Below are 20,600 nucleotides of genomic sequence, written 5' to 3'. Positions count from 1 at the left end.
GGGGCCGACGCCGGCTGCCCCGGGATCGTGGCTGCTCCCACTCAGGGCCCTCCTCGGGGACAATTCTCGCTCTCAGCAAACACAACCGGTTGCTCCTGGGATCTGAGCTGTATAATGGGGCCGGTATAACAGCATCTTGATACTTGGTGGTGTGAACTTCTACAGGACACTACTGCTGTAAGGTTTCTATACCCACTGTCCACATTTTTGAGCAAGACCTAATATTTGACACCTAAATCCATATCCAGGGGTCACATAAATTAAAATAACCTGACTTGAAGAGAAGCTGAGCATCACAGGATGCTTTTATGGACAGCCATAAAAGCTGCAGACACCCAGGATGGACACACGTCAGGTCACTAATTCATGTGCCAGACATGGGTTGAGGTGCCTCAGTTGTCCTGGCCAACTTCAAACCAGCTGGCCACAGCACAGACAACGGGAGGTTATACAGAGCAGGGTCTGGCTTTCGCAGGCAGCATGGGAGCAATTTAAGGGTTGCACCTTTCACGTACATACAATGAAATGAGGACTGTCGTTACAGTCAAACAGCACACAGTGCAAAAATCCTGGGGAACAGGCAAGCAAAAGAGCATGCTGACCACATGTCCTTGCAGGGTCATGTCCTGGGAATTGTATTCCTCTGCTATCATGCTCAAGCATCAGATTTTTCCTGAAGATTTTGGCTGGGAGAATAAATAGTTAGAATAAAATCTCCCGGAGGTTTTTGAGGCACACTCTGTGTGTTTTGAGAAACACACTCTGGAGGTTATGACTAGAATAAGCCCTTTCCAAAGCCACCTTCAGAGAGGGCAGGTTTAAGAGCCCGAAGAGCTGAGGGTATCCTTCTCACGGATCTGTCTTGCAATTTCTCTCTTTGCCAGCGTGAGGACTGATGCAGGACAACAGCGCTGAGGACAGTTTGCCAGTACTCTGCTTAACATGTGCAACCACAGCTGGGACATGTTGTTTCTTCCTAGAGGACGTAATGAGTCTGGATTTCCCCATATTGCCCTGAATTCCTTTTTCCTGTGCCAAAGAGCAGCTTTGGACTCAGTTTCAGACATCAGTGACTCCTAATGGCACCAGAAATTTCCAGTAGCTTAAGAACTGAAACAAAGCTTAAGCAGGGATTTACTCTTTTTCACCCTTGGACTAAAGACCATAAATGAGTTTTTCATGCATTAGAATACTCATTAGTCCACCCCAGGCAGAAGCCAAGATATGCTGTTGTGAAATCATGATGTAATAAAAGCTAATAAGGTCTCTGTAGAGTTTAACCCGATTTGCAATGAGCTAAGACTAAAAAAAAGGCAGGACCATTTTTCTTGTATAATTCCAGTTCAGTTCCCTCCCGAAGGACCGGTCTGGGTCTTGACCTCACCTCTCTCATTCCTCAAACTGAGTCTTCATCCAGAAACTGTGCTTTTGAGAGATTTGTTGCAGCTCGTAGCAGCTACCACGTTACAGCCCTGCTCCTGCTGGTGGGAGTTTTGCCACCAGGTCTGGTGAGCTCAGGTTTGAGTCCCCTCTGGATTATTCTATTGTTAAAATAATCTTTTCTTACAAGCTTGATTGTGGGGATGGATTTTAAATTGAGGTTACATAAAACAAATTTAATACTTAAGCAAAGATTAGCCAAGTTTTATTCCTCTTTTATGTTGTGGTTCATGGTCTGCATTAGAAAAGCAAACACGTTATGCTCATGATTTTGCTATCACAAAGGACCTAGCCCAACTCTGGATTAGAGCAAATTTGGAGCTAGGTCTGGACTGGGTGGCTTGGGCACATCTCCAGAACAAACTGCAAAGCTCTCTACCTCCAAACAGATGCATCAAGGTGGTCTGGAGACCTGCCTAGGGTCTCCTCCCTGGAGCATCAGTTCCCACACCACGCAACAGTCAGTCAGCAGACAGCGAGGAATACAAGCCCTGGACGTATGGTACACCCACTCCTTCGATACCGACTCGTGCATGTCTTCCCCTAGCAAATATGCAGGTCAAGCCCTTTTCACCCTCCAAACTGAGATTCTCACCATAGGGTAAACTAATGAGAGCGGAGAATCCACCTTGATTTGCATGGGATTGGTACATCCTCGGGGGCTCTCGGGTCTCTCTCCACTGGCGCTGCCTGTCCATGCAAAGATGTCTGAGGGGCTGTGTTGGCCGGGGGTGATTGTCTTCATTTCCATCTCCAGTTCTGCTTCGAGCTCTGCCTCCTCCTTAGCCTCCTTGTTGCTCTCCTCCAAGTGCTTCATGAGCACGGCGATCACCACGTTCACCAGGACAAACTGGGCCGTCAGCACGAAGGAGACGAAGTAGATGGGTGAAATGACGGTGTTGTAACAGGTGGACTCCTGGTCACAGTCTCGCAGCGTGTCCTGGAAACAGGGGGGAAATGATGGAGGGATGTGAACAGGTTCCAGCATGGACCTCGGTCTGCCGTCTGGTCATCTGGCTGCAATGGGTTCTCCTTTCATGAAGAAAACTGAGAAGATTGGGCAAATTTCATGTCTAGAATGGCAAAATACTTGCCAGTAAAACCTTACGTTTCTGTGTGAGTCACCACAAGCAGGGTCAGAGGAAATTCTCCTTGGGGTGTGCAACAGCAGACATCGACACTCTGCTGCTCCTAAAGGAAAGGCTGTTTTACCAGGTTAGAGACCAAATCCACAGGAGTGTGGCAGATGGATCCAGGGCGAAGCAGGGTACAGCTACAACCCATCAGCTACCCCACAGCAGCTGGGCTTGCAGACACTCTTTCCTCAAGTTCACACCCTGTCATTAAGATTTTGGCCGCCTAACACTCACCATGGGCTACAAATGGACAGAGAAGTGATTCCTTCGGACTAGCTAGCACCCTGTGTATTCATAGACCAGATTTCTTCACAACAGCGTGCCTTTATGGCTGTCCCCTAAGAGAGACTCTCTCTCAGAAACCTGGGTTTTCCCAGGAAAAAACCCACAAAGTAATACCAACAACAATAACAATAGTAACTGGAGACTTCTAAGGAAAAAATAAAACTAATGCATGTTACTGAGCTGAACTCATGTTTTACTTGAGAGATGAGTCCCTTTATTTTTCCCCCTTCTTTTTAAGTCGCTCTCTTAGGTTAAAAAAAGGGAATATATGGAGTATGCCAGGAGCCTGCAACCACAGGCACTGCATTGTTGGGAGGAGGGAACAGAATTAGAGACTTTGCCCAGTGCACGAATGAAGAGACCAGCTCACTGCAGGATGTGAGCGTCCTGGCTGAGCATCGTTACCGGTCTGGAGCAGAGTGGATGGCTTCTAATTAAGCAATTATAGGCAATACTCATTTTCCGTGGGTCTCTTACCTTCATTATCCCGTTCCAGTTGTCTCCTGTGGATACTCGGAAGAGCGTCAGAAAGGCCATCCCAAAGTTTCTGAAGGTGGCGTGCCGTCCCAGCCCCTCGCAGGGGTGCGTGTCGTCGCACTCTGTGGGACCAAGCACAGCCGTGAGACCCCTGCTCGTGCACCACTCCCACCCCTTCCACCGGCACGGGAAGACTCACCAAGGTCTCCAAACAGCTCCACTCCAAGAGCTGCAAATATGAAAAACAACAGCATGAAGAGAAGACCCAGATTCCCCACCTGGAAAGAGAAAAAGAAATGGGGGAAAAAAACACAAAAAAAGAACATTCATTGATTTTTTTGTTCCAGACCTGTTTCTTGCTGCATTCTTTAATCCAAAACTTAAATTGCTTCAGGGAAAAAATGACCTCAATGTAAGGACTGTATCTCAGACTGTGCTTCGGAAGGGAAATGTGATTCTCTAATGACAGTAAAGATAAAATGATTAGCATTCCTCTGCAATAGGAAATTAGCTCTGGGCCAGAGGAGATCTGGTTTGATACGGCAGTGGGTTACCTGCGGCAGCGCTTGCATCACGGTGTCCAACAGGGCTCTCATCCCTACAGCCATCTTCAGCAACTTCAACACTGCGGAAAACACGTTCGTAATATGGTAACGGCAGCGTTAGAATGGAGGCACAAACTCAGTCCCTCTCCCAGGAGCCACAGATTATAGGCAGAGAAATGTGAAATCATGTCAAGTGTTCTCCATTAGCTGCTATAGTCCCTGGCCTTTTTACATCACTCCTGGTTGCTTGGATACTATTAAAATCCCGTGAATAGCAGCATCACCTATCCTGAGACTTAGAGAAAACGTTATCGTTCTGCCTGGCTTTTCCTTTCCCCACCTTATCCGTGTTGGACCCATCTCCCTCTTCCTCTGGTTATCGTCAGCAGTTACTTTCCTAGCCCTGGGGCTACTTTCCCACTTCCATAGGCTACCCGCTTTCATACATGATTCACTGAGGAGCTGATTTACACATCTCTTCCAGAAGGTTGCATTTCCAATTGGAAAACACATGTATTTTTAATTCTGAAAGGGATCCAATGCACGGGAAAAACACTTTTTTTTCCCCCTTGAGACACAGCACCATTTCATTTCTCCTCCAGTTTCTTCTTTGCTTAGATGAGAGCTGCAATTATAGCAATTATGCCTCAGAGCACAACGTTGCCCTTCAGGAGGGCCTGGGAGTACTTTATTAAGGGCCTGAGCACTCACATTTTACGTCTTCATCATTTGGCCCTGAGACCTCCTTGTTCTGAAAAATCAGGCCCTGAAGAAGCTGGCTTTACAGTGTCATTACAAGTCTGAGGGGACAGATGGATGCAGAGTGATGAGGCATGCTTTGTCATCAAGTGGTGAGATGTAAAGTCCCATGGGAAATTAAATTTATTAGATGCTTGTCTTTTAAAGCCAGCGTCCTTGAGCTTGTGTTCTCTAATCCCTGTTAGAGATGACTTTGATTTGACTGGCATATTTTTTCCAGGTACATCTCTGGGAGTTACAAGCCACAGCTATTTCTCCTTTATTTCTAAGCTCTCAGCCTTCAAATCCTCTTAAGATAGAAACACATGGTCAGCTGGCTCAGCTTTTTGGCTCCTCGCAAGTATTTCCCCCCATTGTTCTTTTATTTGTTTACAGCCTGTTGATGCCAGAACTATGCACATCGTGATGGGGATGTGCCCCAGAACCGTTTCCCAACGCTTAACTCTCTCCTGGAGGGGACCCTGCACCTCAAACACAAGTTAATTCTGCTTTATTCGTCTCACCTCGAGCAATCCTGAGAACCCTCATGATTCGGATAATGGTGGGGTTAATTGGTAGCGAAGCATTCACCTCGATCTCTTCCAAAGTGATGCCCATGATAGACAGCAGCACGATTGCCAGATCTAATTGGTTCCATCTGGAGACAACACAAAATGAAGTTTAACATCTACTAAGAAGCTGGCAAGGGGAGGTAGCTTGTTTCACACGAATTCCAGTCATTTCAATGGTTCTAGCACTCAAATGAATCTGCAGCATTTTTCTGAGGGTATTATACAAAAGCAGTTGTGTTATGAAATCATTATAACTAATGCATCTCATTAGAAAATCAGCCAATTCCAAAGATATTCTTGACTGAGGAGAAACAGAAACAAAAGCTGGGCAGTTTTCTACCCAGAGGCTGCAGACCTCAGGGGAGACGCTGCAGTATCTGTCCGGCCACTTCTAGACACGACACTCATGGACCTCAGCGTGAGATCTGCCCTAGAAAGAGCCGGACCCCGTGTCCAGTCCTTGCAACAAAAATCACACTGGGCAAAGTGAAGACCCCTTGGATTCATGCCAGGTTGGTGGGAGGCGTAATCCCAGCATGGACACCCGAAACGTGGGGCGAGGGGTAGGACCATCCCTCGGCTGCTGAAGGGCTCGTGTCGAGTCCTGCTCAGTGCCAGCGCTCTTGGTATTAACATTGAAGGAGGCAGAAATGGGTGGAGAAAGATTCACCAAGGACGTAAAATCTGTGTTTGTGAGGTAAGGGAGTGAAAATCCAGAAAAAGAAGCAATTTCATCTGCTGCTGAGCATCTGCTTATAAAGAGGTCCCTTTTCTCTTTCATTTCCACTCAGGACCAGATTCTCTCTTGGCATAAATTTTGTTGCTTCACCAGGTCCTCTTGATTATATGGACATGGAACTGGTGTGAGAAGAGAACCAGCTGCTCGGTGCGAGCCTCACTCCTATTTTGTCCACCCCCAAGGGCCAAAGCGGTGCAATCACACTCTTCGGCATGCACGATCCTTTCTCCAACTCACATCCCAAGCCTCCACCTACCCAGGTTTCAATCAGTCACACCAAAGAGCGTTCACACGTGTCAGAGTGACATCACCGGGAAGAGCATCGGGGTCCAGGACACTGAATTTGGGCAGCTGTCTCCAGAAACCTGCTGCTGCCCCCGCGGTCAAGGTGGAGCTTTTGTTACCTGTCTTGGAAGAAGCGACGAAACCCGAAGGCGATAAGCTTGAAAACAGACTCCAGGACAAAGATAACGGTGAAGATGTAATTGCAAATCTTCAGGGCTTCATCAAGAACCTGGGATGTGGACACAGGACCGGGGTTAGATGCTAGCTCTGCTGAGGGGCTTTGCTGCCCGCAAACCTGCCCTCCTCTTCTTTCACCAGTTACTCATTTCCAAACTACAGATAAAAGCCTCCAACCGTGGGCTCTCTCCGATGACAAATGTCCCAGGGAAAAGTCCCAGTACTTCAGGGAGTGCACAGACTGCATTTCTGCCTGGCCCCAACCCAGCTGATATAATTCCCAGGAGGGGCTGACGCAAACCCAAGGCACAACTCAAACCCCACGGCAGTAACACAGCCCCAGCTGGGATTGCTTGGGTGAGTGGTAAGAGCTGCTGCATTTGCAGGTGTCAGCAGCGCAAAAACCCTCGTGCTCTCGGCAGAAAGCTGAATTTCATCCCACTTGCTCGTTTGTGCACTGCTGCAAAAGCTGTGGGCTGGCCGGGACCATGCAAGCACTGGCCAAATGGCTTCTTCGTGACAGCCTGTCATTTACTCCTCACCTTGAGCTTTTGGCAAGGAGCACGAGAGAGGGATGGCATGCCAGCAGGAACAAGTGCCTCGGGTCTTCCTCTGCTCACCCTTCCCTCTGCAGGTGTCACAGCCTGGCCATTAACTACAGGTGCCTCCTGGCTGTGACAACTCCTGCACTGTCAGGCATTAAGCCATGACAGAGATTATTTCATCCCAAAAGTCCTGCTTGTGAAGGACCGCTGTGGTAGCAGCATCCTGCATGGCCTCTTAAGTAATGTCCATCAAATGGGATGGTAATAACTGTGTCCAGAGCACTGTTAGGGAATGTGGGAGATGGCAACAGAGTGCTCTCAGACCAAAAATAAGACTTGTTGATCCCCAAGAGGGAGAAATCATAGTAGAGGGAATTTAAGCCACGCACTCTGCCTTCACGGTACAGTTTAGCTTCAAGCATCCATGGATGAAAACCACCTCACCTGCCCAAGAAGTACAAGCCCAGCCACCAAAGGAAGCTGTGGCTCTGAACGAGCCTCCCTGTCATCCTGCAGGGGACCTGGGCTCTGCCAGCAAACAAGCATCAAACGAGCATATTTATTTGGCAAAAGCAGATTTTGCCCAGTAGCTCTTTACTTGAACCACCTCTATGCGCACGGCAGCCCCTCCTCTCCATGGGCAGCCACAGCATCTCCGGCTGGGATCTCATCCACAGGGCATCCCAGGGTATCCCACCACCGACCCCTTTCAGCACCAACATGCTGAGCAGTTGTTAGTTTGGATATAAAGCTCTCCGGTACGTTTAGCCTTTTAAATACCCGCAGGATCCCAGCCATCAGTCACCCAGACCAGAGTGATTTCGGGGCCCTGATTCAGCAGGGCCCTCAAGCACGTGCATGGCTCTAACGGTGCTGTCATCCCAGCACAGCCCAAGCTTGGAGTTATTACCCAGATGCTGCGTACCAGAGGCTTAAAGACAAAATGTTATTTTCCTAAAGAAAATTAAAACCAAAAGCCTGCCCAACATTTTTGTAATACAAGAGAAAATGTAGCTGCAAAACGACTGCGGCAAGACGCACACCCAAGGCAATTCCAATACAGGCTCCTTAGCCAACAACCTTTTTCATCACCAAATGACTGAATCATGCAATGAGCCTTCCAGGGTATTTAAAGGTGACCTGAACAGAAAAAATAAATTGGGCTTGTGCCCTTTCACTTTTTGGATTCTTTATGATAGGCTGGAGGATATTTTTCCCCTCGCTTGCATGTCTTGGTTGTTTGGGTTTTTTTACATTAAGTATTCAAGTCCTGTCTAGTCTTAAAGAATATTTCCTCCTATTGTGTACTATATTTATTCATTCTGAAAGTGGCTAATAAGTACAAGTTACATGGCAAAGGCAGCTATTTCCATTTCATTCTTATGCACAAAAGACTTGACATCCCAAGACAGGCTGTTTTTATTTTCAGAGTATGACAAAGACCCAGGAACTTAGCACACTAATATATTAAAATGTATTTTAAAGACCAGCATGGAATCCAGTGCCTGTGAAAACTGGGGATTTAGAAGAAACTTTGCAAAAAGAAACATTTCACAAATTCTACTATTCTTTTTCCTTTTTCTCCTTTTTTTGGTGGAAAACCTAAGTTAAACGGAAGATTTCAAAGACGATCTCGTCTAGCAAACCAAACCAACCTGCTCCCATCCTTGTTTTCAAAGCAGTCTGTTTCCACTTAACTAGAAGAGAGAGGTGCAACGGGATCCAGATACCAAAAGCCATGGTTTGAGCTGGAAGCCAGATGGAGGATGGGTACGCTCCACGGGGCAAAGGGCCAGGTCGGGCACGGTGAATGGGGGCCCCGAGGTCTAACAGCACAACTGGCCTTAACTCTGCCCATCAGCACATCCCACCACGGCTGAGCATGTCCCCCCACTGCTTTTTCCCCCTCTCTGTCCCAGTACCTTTGGCTGCTGGTAGTGCTCCATGGCCATGGTGATCACGTTGAGGCCGATCACTCCAGTGATGAACAAATCCAGGTAGTGGCTGGTGCACATCTGGTGGATCAGGAGGCGGAAGCGGGAGTAATCCGAATAGTAGGGCTTACACTGTGCTTCTGCAGCGGGGAGGAGGAGAGCGGAGAGGCACGTCAAGTCATTTCTCTGCGTCTTTCTGAAGTTGATGCACCCTCACTTTCCAACTCCAAAGAAGATAAATTCTAGGCCGATTACAGCAACATGCTGTCTTTTTTTTCCTTCCCCTTTTTTCTTGCTGGCATGTTACCATTTTTAATACACAGCAGGGCTCCCGTCATCTTACATCCATTAAACATCTTCAGTGGGACATGCGCTATACTCAGCCTTATGGCATCAGGGATGAGGTGATCTGGGACTATTGTGCTGCTAAGGAATGTTTTCCCTGTAGGGAAATTTAAATTAAATTTAAATTAAAACAACAATTTTTGCTTCTGCTGATCTTAAAAGATCTTAAAAGTCCCCAAAGTATCCAAAAGTCCAATTAATGGTCAGATAGTGGGGACAGATTTTACTAACAATGGCTTAAAAATATTATGCTCTTTGCAGTAAACTGCAGAGAGAACAAAATTCAACACTTTGGCTGTCAGAGCCCTGAAAAATGGTCCATAAAAATACCAAGGAAAACTGATCAGTCAGCCTTAGCGATTAGAAAATAATGATCCTCCATTTAGACAAGATTATCAAAGTACAGATTTCACTGTTCAACTCATTCCCGTGTTCGGCTGCCTCAGGGATGACACATGCTCTTCAGACCCCGAATGTTCCTAGAGATAAACTCATTTACTCACCTAATCTCTAATGAGGAAATGCCAAGGCTGAGTATATAATTCAGTACAATTTTCAAGGAGGCATTATAATGCAGATTGAAGTGGAAAGGACTGTCTTGAATATGTCAGAGTATAATATTACTCTCATAATTAGATGATCAACTGGTTATGAAAATTATTGAGCTGTAAGAATTATATGGCTTGATATTTAGTGCTGCTGAGCAAATGTACAGTTTGATACATTACTCTAAGCAAAAAGTTGGGCAGAATGAAGCCACGAAGCACAGGTTTGGGGTGCCCTCAGGGAAAACTAATTTTAGAAGATTAAATTTTGCCTGGAAGTAGAATTCACTTTGTCAATAGCCAATGATATTGCAATCAAACCCATAGATTTAATGTTTTCATGCGCTCCCTGTTTTGCAACAGGATCCTGAAAAATCAGAGAAGTTTTGTTTGTTCCATAGAGACAGACCTTTCCCTTACAGCCCAGGGACCAGAGAGACAAATCACTCAGCAGTTTTATTCTGTAGGGGTTTGGAATGCCCAAAATTCTGCTTCAGTGTCATCAAACGAAAGGCACTATTAATATTCACTTTCTGATCTGCAGTGTGCTTTAGGTGATCTGTACCTGAGTGCTAAAGCACGATATCGATGAAAAGGTCTATAAAATGAATTTTCATGCTGAAGCTATTGAGTGCTTACAAAAAAGCAGACTGGTAGCTGCTGACTCACTCATAAGACTTTGTCGGATATCTCAGAATCTGCATAAATCTCCATAAAGTCAAGATATCTCGATCATATTATGCTAAATTATGAGTAGCAAATTAACTAAAATGTTTGAATACAATTAGGTTAGGAATAGGACCTATTTTTATGAACCAACTTATCATCTCAGAAAGAAACACCATCGTAATTGGATCACTTACTTCTTCTACATTTATGTATAATTCACATTCAAAAAGAAAAACGTCAATGTTTCTGCCTTTTCTTGCAGTGGATTTACTTATGAATAATTACACTGGAATTCAAATTTTTCTTAGCTTTGATTGACAGGTAATTCCAAATCCTACAGAATAGCACCGACGCCGTTAGAACAGAGAGAGGATTTAGAGAGAGGTTGTAAAATGTCTCCCGTGCAGGGCTCCTGCACCTGGATTAGCCAGTGCATGGCTTTATAAGCAGGGTTGCTAATTGTTCGTGTGTCTGCCAAGGCTCTCCCCCTTCGCATCCCCCCTCTCCCAAATGCCAAAGCTCCTTTTCACCTTTCCCAGCACACGCCCCCAGGTTTCCACAGCCAAACGTCTCTGGATGCTGCTGTTGCAGATGCGCTTGCAGCCTTAGAAGATTACCATTAGTAAATATTTCATCCTTCCCCGTTAACTTTGTTAAGAGGGGATCTGTCAACCCTGTTCATGAATCATGCCACCACTCACCGCGCCGGTTGCCGCATGCTGGCCATGCATATTAGTGCAATACAGATACTACCGTGAGATGAACCACAGGCGAGCTGGCATGCTGTCCGAGGACTATAGATAAATAGCTGCTGTGTCTAGGCGGGCAGGGAAACTTTCTGAACAGATAAACCATTTTCTTGCTATTGTATAAATACTATTTATTTAACCCGACCTGCGCAGTTCTGCAGAGAAGTCGGGTGTTGCTCACGTGTAATCACCCAAGTGCAAAGCCCGTGCCCCCTATCACACAGCATCCTTTCTAATTATTGCAGGAAAGATCTAAACAATACCAACATCTTGGGAAATACAGACATCTGTTAAACTCCAGGTGGTGAACTTCACAACTAACACAACACCACATTACTGTACTGTTACAATACACTGTGTCAAGAACAACAAGAGCTCTGGGTTAGTCTCGGTTATTACTGGAAAGGTTAACTTGGCTTCCCGGCACACATGGCGTTAAAGAAAAGAGGAGGAGAGCAAACGAACAAAAGAAGAACTGGCAGAATGAGAATGTGAGAAGATGGGGAAATAACAGCAAAAGCCCACTATGAGACATCAGGCTGGTAAACAGGGTGTAAATCAAGCTGCTTCACCGTGACTGGAGGCCAGGGGTAGGGGAGAGGGAGAAGTGGCTCAAATTTAGATATCGTTACACTGGAGAAAATCAGCTCAGACAGTGGATCCTGAGCAATCTCCTCCTCACCCAGGCAGGAAGGAGATTTTGCAGCTGGTTGAGAGCTGGTTTGGGAGAGTCCCACCTGCCCGCTCATCCTGGGCAATGGTGGTCTAAGGGGACCATGCCGGCAAGGGGAGCGGGTGCCTGGCAGGGGGGGCACTCGGTTTAAATTTATCATTTTTCACGGGCCCTCAACTCAAGTTGTTTCCCAAGCAGACATTCTGTACTCCTCTTGGCATCATCCCGTGGGATTATAATTGATCCCCTTGACAAGGGCTGGGAGGCAGAGCACGGCAGCCCCAGCCTGTGTCCTGGGGTAGCCAAACTCATCGCCGTCCTCTCCTGCCCGTTTGGAACGGCAGTGACCATTGCTGTTGCAGGAAGAACATTTCCCATTCCTAAGCCTGCTCCAATTTCTCCCTTCGGCTTCAGCGATCACAGCCCAGGTTTGGGGCATTAAGCCCCATGCCGCTGTTCGTCTGACAGCTCTAGGACATGACCCGTGAAATGGCACCAGCGACCAGCAAAGCAGCGCTGGAGGCACCCCCGTTTTTGCCGGGCAGTGCCACCGCCAGCTCCCAGAGGGTCCCGGGGCTCAGCCGGCCGCTGCCGGCACCGCGGGAGATGGGGCCGGGGCCGCTCTCTTCCCATTAACTGCATTTTCTTGGGGGGAGTCAGGCTGGGCATGTCTCCGGACAGCGGCTGCCTCCGAATATAGCCCTGTCTAGAGAGAAATTGCCACTTTCCCCGAGGTGGCTTTCGAGACGGAGGTGCGTGGGCACAGGAAATTGGAATTCACGAGAGTGGGACAATTCCATTACTGTCTCCAGCTTCTTCCTTCTCCTATAATAAGGGAATTAACTACTTTGCAGGTCTGAGTATATCTGGAGGACAGCGGCAAACCAGTGAGCCCGTGACGCAGCTGGATTTACAAACTGTATCAAGAATATTATTAGGTTAAAAAGTAGTTTGCACTGAAGGATCTTTTTTTAAACACAGCGTTTTACTTGGCTTTTATTGTACTGAATGGATTTATTAAAAAAAAAACAAAAGCAAAATGGAAAATGATAAATTATTTCCACTGAGAAGATTCCGGTTGTGATAGAATGTAGACTCGGGAAAAAAAAAAAGGAAAAAATAAAATTATAATATCTCACTAAGCACCAGGCAGCAGCACACACACACGCACACACACTACTCCATCTTATCTTCAGAGGGAGAGGAAAGAAGCCCTCTGTAAGTGCAGAGATGTGTGGAAGCTTTGGGGTCACAACTCCACATTTCTCATTGAACCACAGGAGGTTCGTCTACAGCACCCGGGACTGATTCCCTAATGTCCCCAACAGTCAGGTTCAGAAATAAAACCTTTCTATTCCCTCACGCCGGTGCCTGAAGAGCAGCATGGCACATTCACTACCACTGGATCCAAAGAAAAGACAACAAAAGGAAACACAAAGCACAGACCTGACAATTGCACATGTTTTAAAGGCAAACTCTAAGAGTCTTTCTGAGTCTGCGCGGGATAATGGAGGGGTTTGGAATAAGTTCAATGCCTTAAAAATAAAATAAAATAAAATAAGACAGCCTTGATGTAGCTCTGTAGGACCAGGAGAGGAGTCACAAACAAATAAAAAGAAGAAAAAATAAACAGACCCCCAAACCCAGTGACAACACCCCCCCTCGTGCTGCCCCTGTTTCGCAGGAGAGGACAGGAGGCCTACCAAGAAGAGCAAGAATGAAGGCAAAGAAATAAAAATACCAGGAATGGCAATGGGAAGGAGATTCAGGATTTATTAAAGCATGTTGTGATAACTCCCAACAAGGTCTTAGAAATATAAGGTAGGAACCTCGATCTCCCTGAGTTATCCTCTGCAGCGAAAGCCGATAGCCCTCACCTTGCAATTTTTATTTAATCAAAACTCCCTGCAATATGTGAGAGGTGGATGGAGCCCTGCTCCCATCTCAAGCAGTGGGAGCTTGGTCACAGGTGAGAGTTTTAATGGCACAATTTTCCTAGCTTATTATTTTTGTCGAAAATTACAGCTGTATTTGTTTCTATGTTGGCGCCTCTTTAATTATTCAGGCTAATATTCTTAAGTTATGAATTAAACAAAATGCTTGCCAGATCAAAGCTTCTCCTAAAAATAAAAAGAGCAAGGGACAGATTTGCAGCCCTGAGCTGGCGAGGGGGGACGGGAAAGAGAGACGTGAGCGAGCCCTGGTCAGGACGGCCAGGTCAAACACCCAGCCGTGTTCAGCCCAGCTGGTCCATCCCCACCAGGACCTGGAGAGGCTTTGTGGTGGCATCTTTATTGCTTTTAATTCACAAGATGCGCCATGGATCGAGCAACTCTCAATCAATATGAAGAATTTACAAGCTGGGCAGCACAACGGCTAAACCCCATGTCCACGCTGAGGGTTGGTGTGGGGTTGACCTCTCCGTTGAAGCACTGAGGCTCTGCACTATACTGAATTTTACCCTGCTGAAAAAACACTGTGCCTCCCTGAAGCACAGCGTTCGTGGAACAAAGAGCGAGGGCTGGAGATATAATGAAATAACCTCCCTAAGCGAGACTGCCTGCCTTCCAGAGACACTCTTGCAAATTATTCAGAGACTCCTAAGTTGGTGGTTGGAAAGCTAGAGTAAACAATAAAGGACCCATTTCACAGTCCAGTCATTATTCTCTAAAAAAAAATAAGAACAAAAACAAAAAAAAGGAGGGGAAAAAAAAAAGCCATGAAAAGTCTGACAGTGTCTTAATGAAAACCAGAAAAAAAGTAATACTGAAGAACATAACATGATCAAGGGGTAAATTAAGGGTTTGCAAGTGTCAGTCCTGAGCCAGGTCTGCAGACCTGCAGTTCAGAATGATATGCGTGTGCCATGAAGTAAGCAAACGAGCTTTGCACCACACACACGGTTTAGTGGGATGCCTCACAGCAGCGGTGGCCAGCCGTTAGTGACACAGCACTGCCATTCAAGTGGGACGAGACGTGCCGACTTCCCAGTACCTTGCACTGCACTGGCTGAGCTCTCCATTAATACATCATCCAGCATTAGATCTAAAAGAACGAAACGGCATTAATCATCCGGCAGGACACACGGCAAGACTTCCCTTCCCCTTCAGAGGTCCCTACGGCTCTCAGGCTCTCCAGTGCCTCTACCGGCAATGTTTCCTTGCGGGATCCTCTCCTTGTGCCTCATGGAGGCTGGATTCAGGTACATGGGCTCATCATGAAAAAGGAAGGGCTCTTGTGCTTCTCCCACGTACACAGGTGGAAGCCCAAGAGATCCCTGAGAACCCCCTCGCTTGACGACGATGAAGGAGAAGACACTTCTGAAGGATGGACTTTGTACATGTCCTGCTGAGCCAGCGCACCTTACAGCGATGACTCCTGCATCTGCCTACATCTCACCGAGCTGGGACCTCACATGCTTTTCTGGTTTTCAGATGTCCAATTGGGTAAATGCATTTGAAAAGTCTATGATCAAAAATGACTGTGCAACCAGTTAGATGTCTACGTCTGTCTATGTCTGACATCCATAGTTTCATTTGGGCATCTGGGGACACTCAGGAAGCCCAGCTGAAAGGAACCCCCAGGCAGTTACTGGCATAATCAAAGCCCTAGTCTTGGTATCATCTGCAAGTTCCCACCATGCAGAATGAAGCTAAGCAATGACATCTGTTGCCTCCGAGGGCAAAGCTGGACATGGTCAATTAAAACCAACGTTTCACTGAAAGCAAATTGGGAAAACTGTTCTGAAGCGACTTGGAGGGCTTCATACTTTGCTCTTGAAAGGTTATTATGGCGATTGAATACTCAGCAATATTTGATCCTCAGTAAAATAGCTGTTTATTGCCTCTTTAATTAGGCATTTCATAGGACTGAATGAATAACTACATCTCCGAGGACGGTTTGTGATTCCTTCCCGCTGGGAAATTGCCCAGACTTACGTCTCTTCTTCACCTAGTTCCTCTAGCATTATAAATAAGGTCATTAATAATAACTAAACATCTATTTTTCTTCTACAGAAATGTCTGCTTTCCAAAACTGCAATTTTAAATAGGGATCTTTCTATCCAGCCTTTAAAAACATTTTCTAACTCATCAGCCTGAAACTGTGTTTGGGAACTTGGACTGACCGAAAAAGCTTTCTAGGCATTTCCTTGATGTGAAAAACAGAAAAAAAATATTCTTTCCACCTGTATCCCACTTAACTGAGAACAGTCTAACGTGTCCTCCACTGCTCTTGAGGGAAGCCTCCGTCTTTCCACTGACCACTGAGGAAGCCAGGCTCTCGGCATAAACCAAAGTTTGATGTCCAGAGGCTGGTGTGATACATCCTATTGGTTACAAAACCTGTGAAGCTCATGGGACTTAAAGATGTGACCCAAGGCAAGTGCTGGGTAAGTGCTGAACTGAGAGAGGCTGAGACACCGTTGTGGTACGTGGTTGCACGATTAAGCCTGTCACAGGTATTAAACACCTCTTAGACTATTAAAAATAATAAAACAGCCTTAATATTACCAGCTTTTGGAACAAGTGCCTGATCAGACAGCCTCTTAAACAGTACTGAAGTCTGTCAAAGATAGAGAAGAGACGTGAAAGGGGACACGGAGAGAGCAGCAGGCGGACTGACCAGGGAGGGAAAGCGTGAGGCCATGGACACGAAGGGCAACGGAGAAAGTTCAGTCAGAAGAGAGAGCATGCGAGAAGAAGAAGAGTACCTCCGACCTGTGGCCTCTGGCTGACTTATTTCTTATTCAACCAAATTAAAAGAAAAAAAGACTAAAAGACAATGTCAGGTTGGAGACTTGGCAGAGCAGAGGTCTAGCCTGCTTTCCCCTGTAAAGCCTTCTCTAGGCAGGGCTGCAAGCTTGCACGTCCAGTTTGGAGTTTGGTTCGATTTGCATCAGTGCTACTTTGTCTAGTTAGTTACTCTCCTCAACTGCTTTTTTTTTCTAATCTGTATTTCTCAAGCAAATGCATTGATATGTTTCTCTAAGGAGTTTTTAAGCATTACTAGAATGAGATGGCTCCATTATTTTATTACACTCTTGAATAGCAGTGGTGCTACTGTGCCAATAAATAAACCTGCTTGATAAATGGGACAGGTAACATCACTGTGGCATTACAAGGCTGTAATAAACCAAATAGTGAATCCAGTTATCAGCAACAGTGCTCATGACTCAGAAGATTTATGGTGCCATCCGGCACTGCTGATCTTTGCAGTTGTCACTATTTGTGTAACACTGAGCTCTGCTATCCAAGAAGCTCCAGGTCTGATTATTCTTATATTTTAATTCAAATAACCTCCAATGGAAAAGTCATTGCAAATCATGCAGCCATTAAAAAGGCTTCCATGGCTCCTTGCTCAGCCTAAAACGACACTATTTCCTTCATGCAAATTTTATAGCTAGACATGCTTTTGGGAGAAGAAGGATCACCAGACGTGAGGCAGGGAGGGGAGGGAGGAGGGGATCGTGTGGAAGGTCAAGCAGGACTCGGAAAGATGTGGAAAGACTACCGACCAGCCATCTGTTTCTCCTTACTCCTTCTCTTTTTCTCCAGCCGGCGAAGCCTCTTCTCCTCCCGCCTCTTGGCTTCTTCCTCCTCCTGGTGCTGCCGACACTTGTGGAAATTCTCCACCACCACCCCCACAAACATGTTGAGGACGAAGAAGGCCACGATCAGCAAGAAGGAGATGAAGTAGAGGAGCATCCACGGGTTGTAGTTCATGACTGGCTGCAAAGTGGAGGAAGGCAAATGTGAACTGAACCTCAAAAAAAAAAAAAGGGGGGGGGGGAGCAAATTGATACAGCTGCCCCATCCACAAAACCCTTGGGTGCCCCTTTGAGGCAGCTCAGTGTGCTCTGCTCTTCCTGAAAATCAGAGCCCTCTGAGACATTTTAACTGAATGCGCCCAAAACACAAAGCGCGTTGAGGACAGAACCACCACCTCTGTTCTGCCAACAACAGGACAGTAGCATCCATCGCAGCTATTGTAAATCCCTCACTGAAAAACTGTACCTACACAAAGCACTTCCTTTCTCCTGACATGTCCAAATTGCTTAAAAAGTCAAACCATTGACTTTGGTGCGGTTCTCCTAACGCTAGTTACACCAGTCGTATTGCAAAATCTGTAGGAAAAGGGCTAGGTCCAAATCCAGACTTTCCACTTGACTCCTTGTCACATCCCAGGACTTGGGTTAAACGGCTCCCTCGATCCCAACCCCATAGCCCCATTTGACTGTGGAAGCCAACAGTATTTTGCAAAACAAGAGCCAAAACATGCGACCTTTGACAACTCATTTCTTACAGCTCTGCTAGAGCACGTACCTGCTGGTCAACTCCCACAGCATCTAACCCATCGTACATGATATCCACCCACCCGTCCTTGGAGGCCAGAACAAAGAGAGACATCAGAGCCTAGAAATACATGGAAAAAAAGTTAGACGTAGTTGCACTAAAGCTCTTCTACCTGTAACATTTTACTCCTCTTTGCCCTTTCCTGTCTGGGGATTATCATTACTTGTTTGATAATGGGACTCTTTGATGCCCAAGGTTTCTCCTGGCAGCAAAAACCTATCAATGTCAGCGCCCGGTTCAGCAATGAGCGCTAATTTGGAAACCACAAAGCTGAAGACAAAAGCAGCTTCATTTCCACCCTCCAGGTCTCTACTGCTCCCGACTAATTAGTCCTTACCATGCTGCTAAAATAAGGCTGTGTTGCAGAGATGGTTGAAAGTGTCCGGCTCTATTAGACAAGCCCTTCTGCAAGATATATTTGGTTTGTTATGTAGCAGTGAAGCAATTAAGTACTCCACGAAGCCACAAGTGCTTGTTCTGTTCTGAAAAGAAGTGTATGCCTGCTTGGAAACACTGCCTTTGGGATTTACAGAGACAGAATGCTGTGTATGTGAACTGAATATTTACTGCGACTGCTAGTGCCCTGTAAGAAAATCCCATGGGATAATAATGCACAGGTTTTAAGTCAAGGAAGTAAAGGAGCAAAGAAGCAGATTACCATTCCATTAATACCTGGCCGAGATTATCAAAATTATACTTGTGCCGGACCCATTTGTAGCTTGCTTCTGTACAATCCGATTTATTTGTGATGTTTCTGGTGTCCTCCCCCTGGCAGACAAAAAACTTGCCTTTGAAAAGCTGCAAAACATGCAAAGAAGAGAGGAAAGGTAAGGGTTCGGTCCATAGGATTTCTCTGCAGATGATGGGCATTTCTCCTGGGGTATCCTGCACAGCCCACGCCGACCAGAGAAGTTAAGGGAAACGGCCTCATTCGTGCTGGTTAATAAGTGCGAGCAGTCTGTATAATATGCACCTAATGAGCAAATGCATGATTTCACATCGTTTAGGACACCCACCTCGTGCATTAGGTTGTCTGGTTCAGTGATCTGAGACTGGCCTAAAGGCCTTTGCTTCTGGGTCACCAGCTCAAGTGTGGCCCTGGCGAATAGCCCAGACCAGCTAATGGCTTCTTGCCACACGTGGGATCACTCTGGCGACTCCAGCCCAGTTAACGATGCTGGTTTCAAGAGTCACCGACAAATTAAATGTAACAGGGGCCCTCTGTCAGCAGAGAAAAGGTGGTACTAAAGAGGCACAGCGACGGACTAAGCTCCGCTCTTAGGGGACACGTCAGAGAGGAGCCGAGCTGCTGCGAGTGACGTTGGGCTCTCGCTGAATCAAGACTGCTGTCAGTCCAGCTCCGGTCTCTGATCCTGAATGCTGTTCTCCAGCCGTCATTAGGCTCTGCAGTCCATGCAGGGGTCTCTGAAATTATTCCTTGTGCAGAGCTTAAGGAGTCAAGCCTGACTGGTGCTGGGTACCTGATCCCGAGCTTATTTCCTTTGGTGTAAGCCAGGAGAGACGCAACTCCTGGGGAGTCAGCTCCTGATTTACACCTGCACGAGGAACATGAGCCTCCATGTGTTTAATTCTAGACCTGGTGCTTCCTGCACACAGAACAGAGAGTGGCAGGGGATGATTACTGCTTCAGACAGGGTGATTGATGCTAGCAGGATGGATGGTATCAAAGCCCGGGAGACATCCAACAAATCTGGTTTTATTTGCTGGCAGAAGCTATTGACATTACTGTTTTGGGGGGAAATGGCAGCCTGCTCTCTAGGCTCCTTAAAACACCACCTGGGTATACAGAGAAAAGACGCTGACGGGTTTTGATTCTGTTGTTCTAGACAAATATCAGTAGAAATAATAGTGAACAAGATAAACCCACACATTGCTCCATGCATTTCCTTCAGAAATCAACAGCAGAAGGATGTTCTCTAGGCATGCAAAATTAATCACCACTCAACACGGTCATAAAACTTCTGGATGCAAGAAGAGAAGTATTCCCTGATCTTTCCATGGAGAAACACTACCCGTGGGTAAGGCAGACTGGGGAGATACAGTCTTCACAGAGAAAAGTTTTAATTAAGCAGGAAGGTAAACAACTCTTTTTAATATATTGTCTATAAATATAACTTCTCCAGGAGCTGGACTGTAATGCCACTCAGATGGGAGCAGTAACACAGCTACTAATGGGGTTTGGAAATACAAAGCCCCATTTGCAAAAATGCTCATCCCTGCCAGTGCTTCAGCTTTTAGCACTTCCGAAAGTGAAAGACTCAGTGATTCCTACTGTACTTGTTTTATCAATCTATTTCTTGTGTCTTATTAATGACTATTCACGTGTGGACAAGCTCTACAATAAAAACAGTCTCGCCAATAGGAGACACTGT

General features: G+C 46.2%; 1 protein-coding gene across 13 annotated transcripts in view; it reads right to left on the bottom strand.

The window, feature by feature from the left end:
- CACNA1G (calcium voltage-gated channel subunit alpha1 G) overlaps nt 1-20,600 on the bottom strand; it is a 152,380-nt gene that overhangs the window by 18,079 nt on the left and 113,701 nt on the right. For 5 of the 13 annotated variants that reach the window (XM_076354083.1, XM_076354086.1, XM_076354085.1 and 2 more), the window contains 11 exons: nt 18,880-19,005; nt 18,178-18,267; nt 17,370-17,583; nt 14,849-14,899; nt 8,862-9,013; nt 6,337-6,446; nt 5,146-5,279; nt 3,893-3,963; nt 3,538-3,616; nt 3,339-3,460; nt 2,036-2,380 (listed from right to left, as the gene is read on the bottom strand). In XM_076354083.1, the coding sequence (XP_076210198.1) occupies nt 2,036-2,380; nt 3,339-3,460; nt 3,538-3,616; nt 3,893-3,963; nt 5,146-5,279; nt 6,337-6,446; nt 8,862-9,013; nt 14,849-14,899; nt 17,370-17,583; nt 18,178-18,267; nt 18,880-19,005 (1,494 nt within the window). The remainder of the gene's footprint in view (nt 1-2,035; nt 2,381-3,338; nt 3,461-3,537; nt 3,617-3,892; nt 3,964-5,145; nt 5,280-6,336; nt 6,447-8,861; nt 9,014-14,848; nt 14,900-17,369; nt 17,584-18,177; nt 18,268-18,879; nt 19,006-20,600) is intronic. The other 8 variants (XM_076354087.1, XM_076354096.1, XM_076354090.1 and 5 more) reach the window with 3 other exon arrangements.

The sequence above is a fragment of the Aptenodytes patagonicus genome, chromosome 16 (assembly GCF_965638725.1).
Source record: "Aptenodytes patagonicus chromosome 16, bAptPat1.pri.cur, whole genome shotgun sequence".
Lineage (NCBI taxonomy): Eukaryota > Metazoa > Chordata > Aves > Sphenisciformes > Spheniscidae > Aptenodytes > Aptenodytes patagonicus.
The sequence above is the reverse complement of the archived record's forward strand: the minus strand, read 5'-3'. Positions and strand labels throughout refer to the sequence as shown.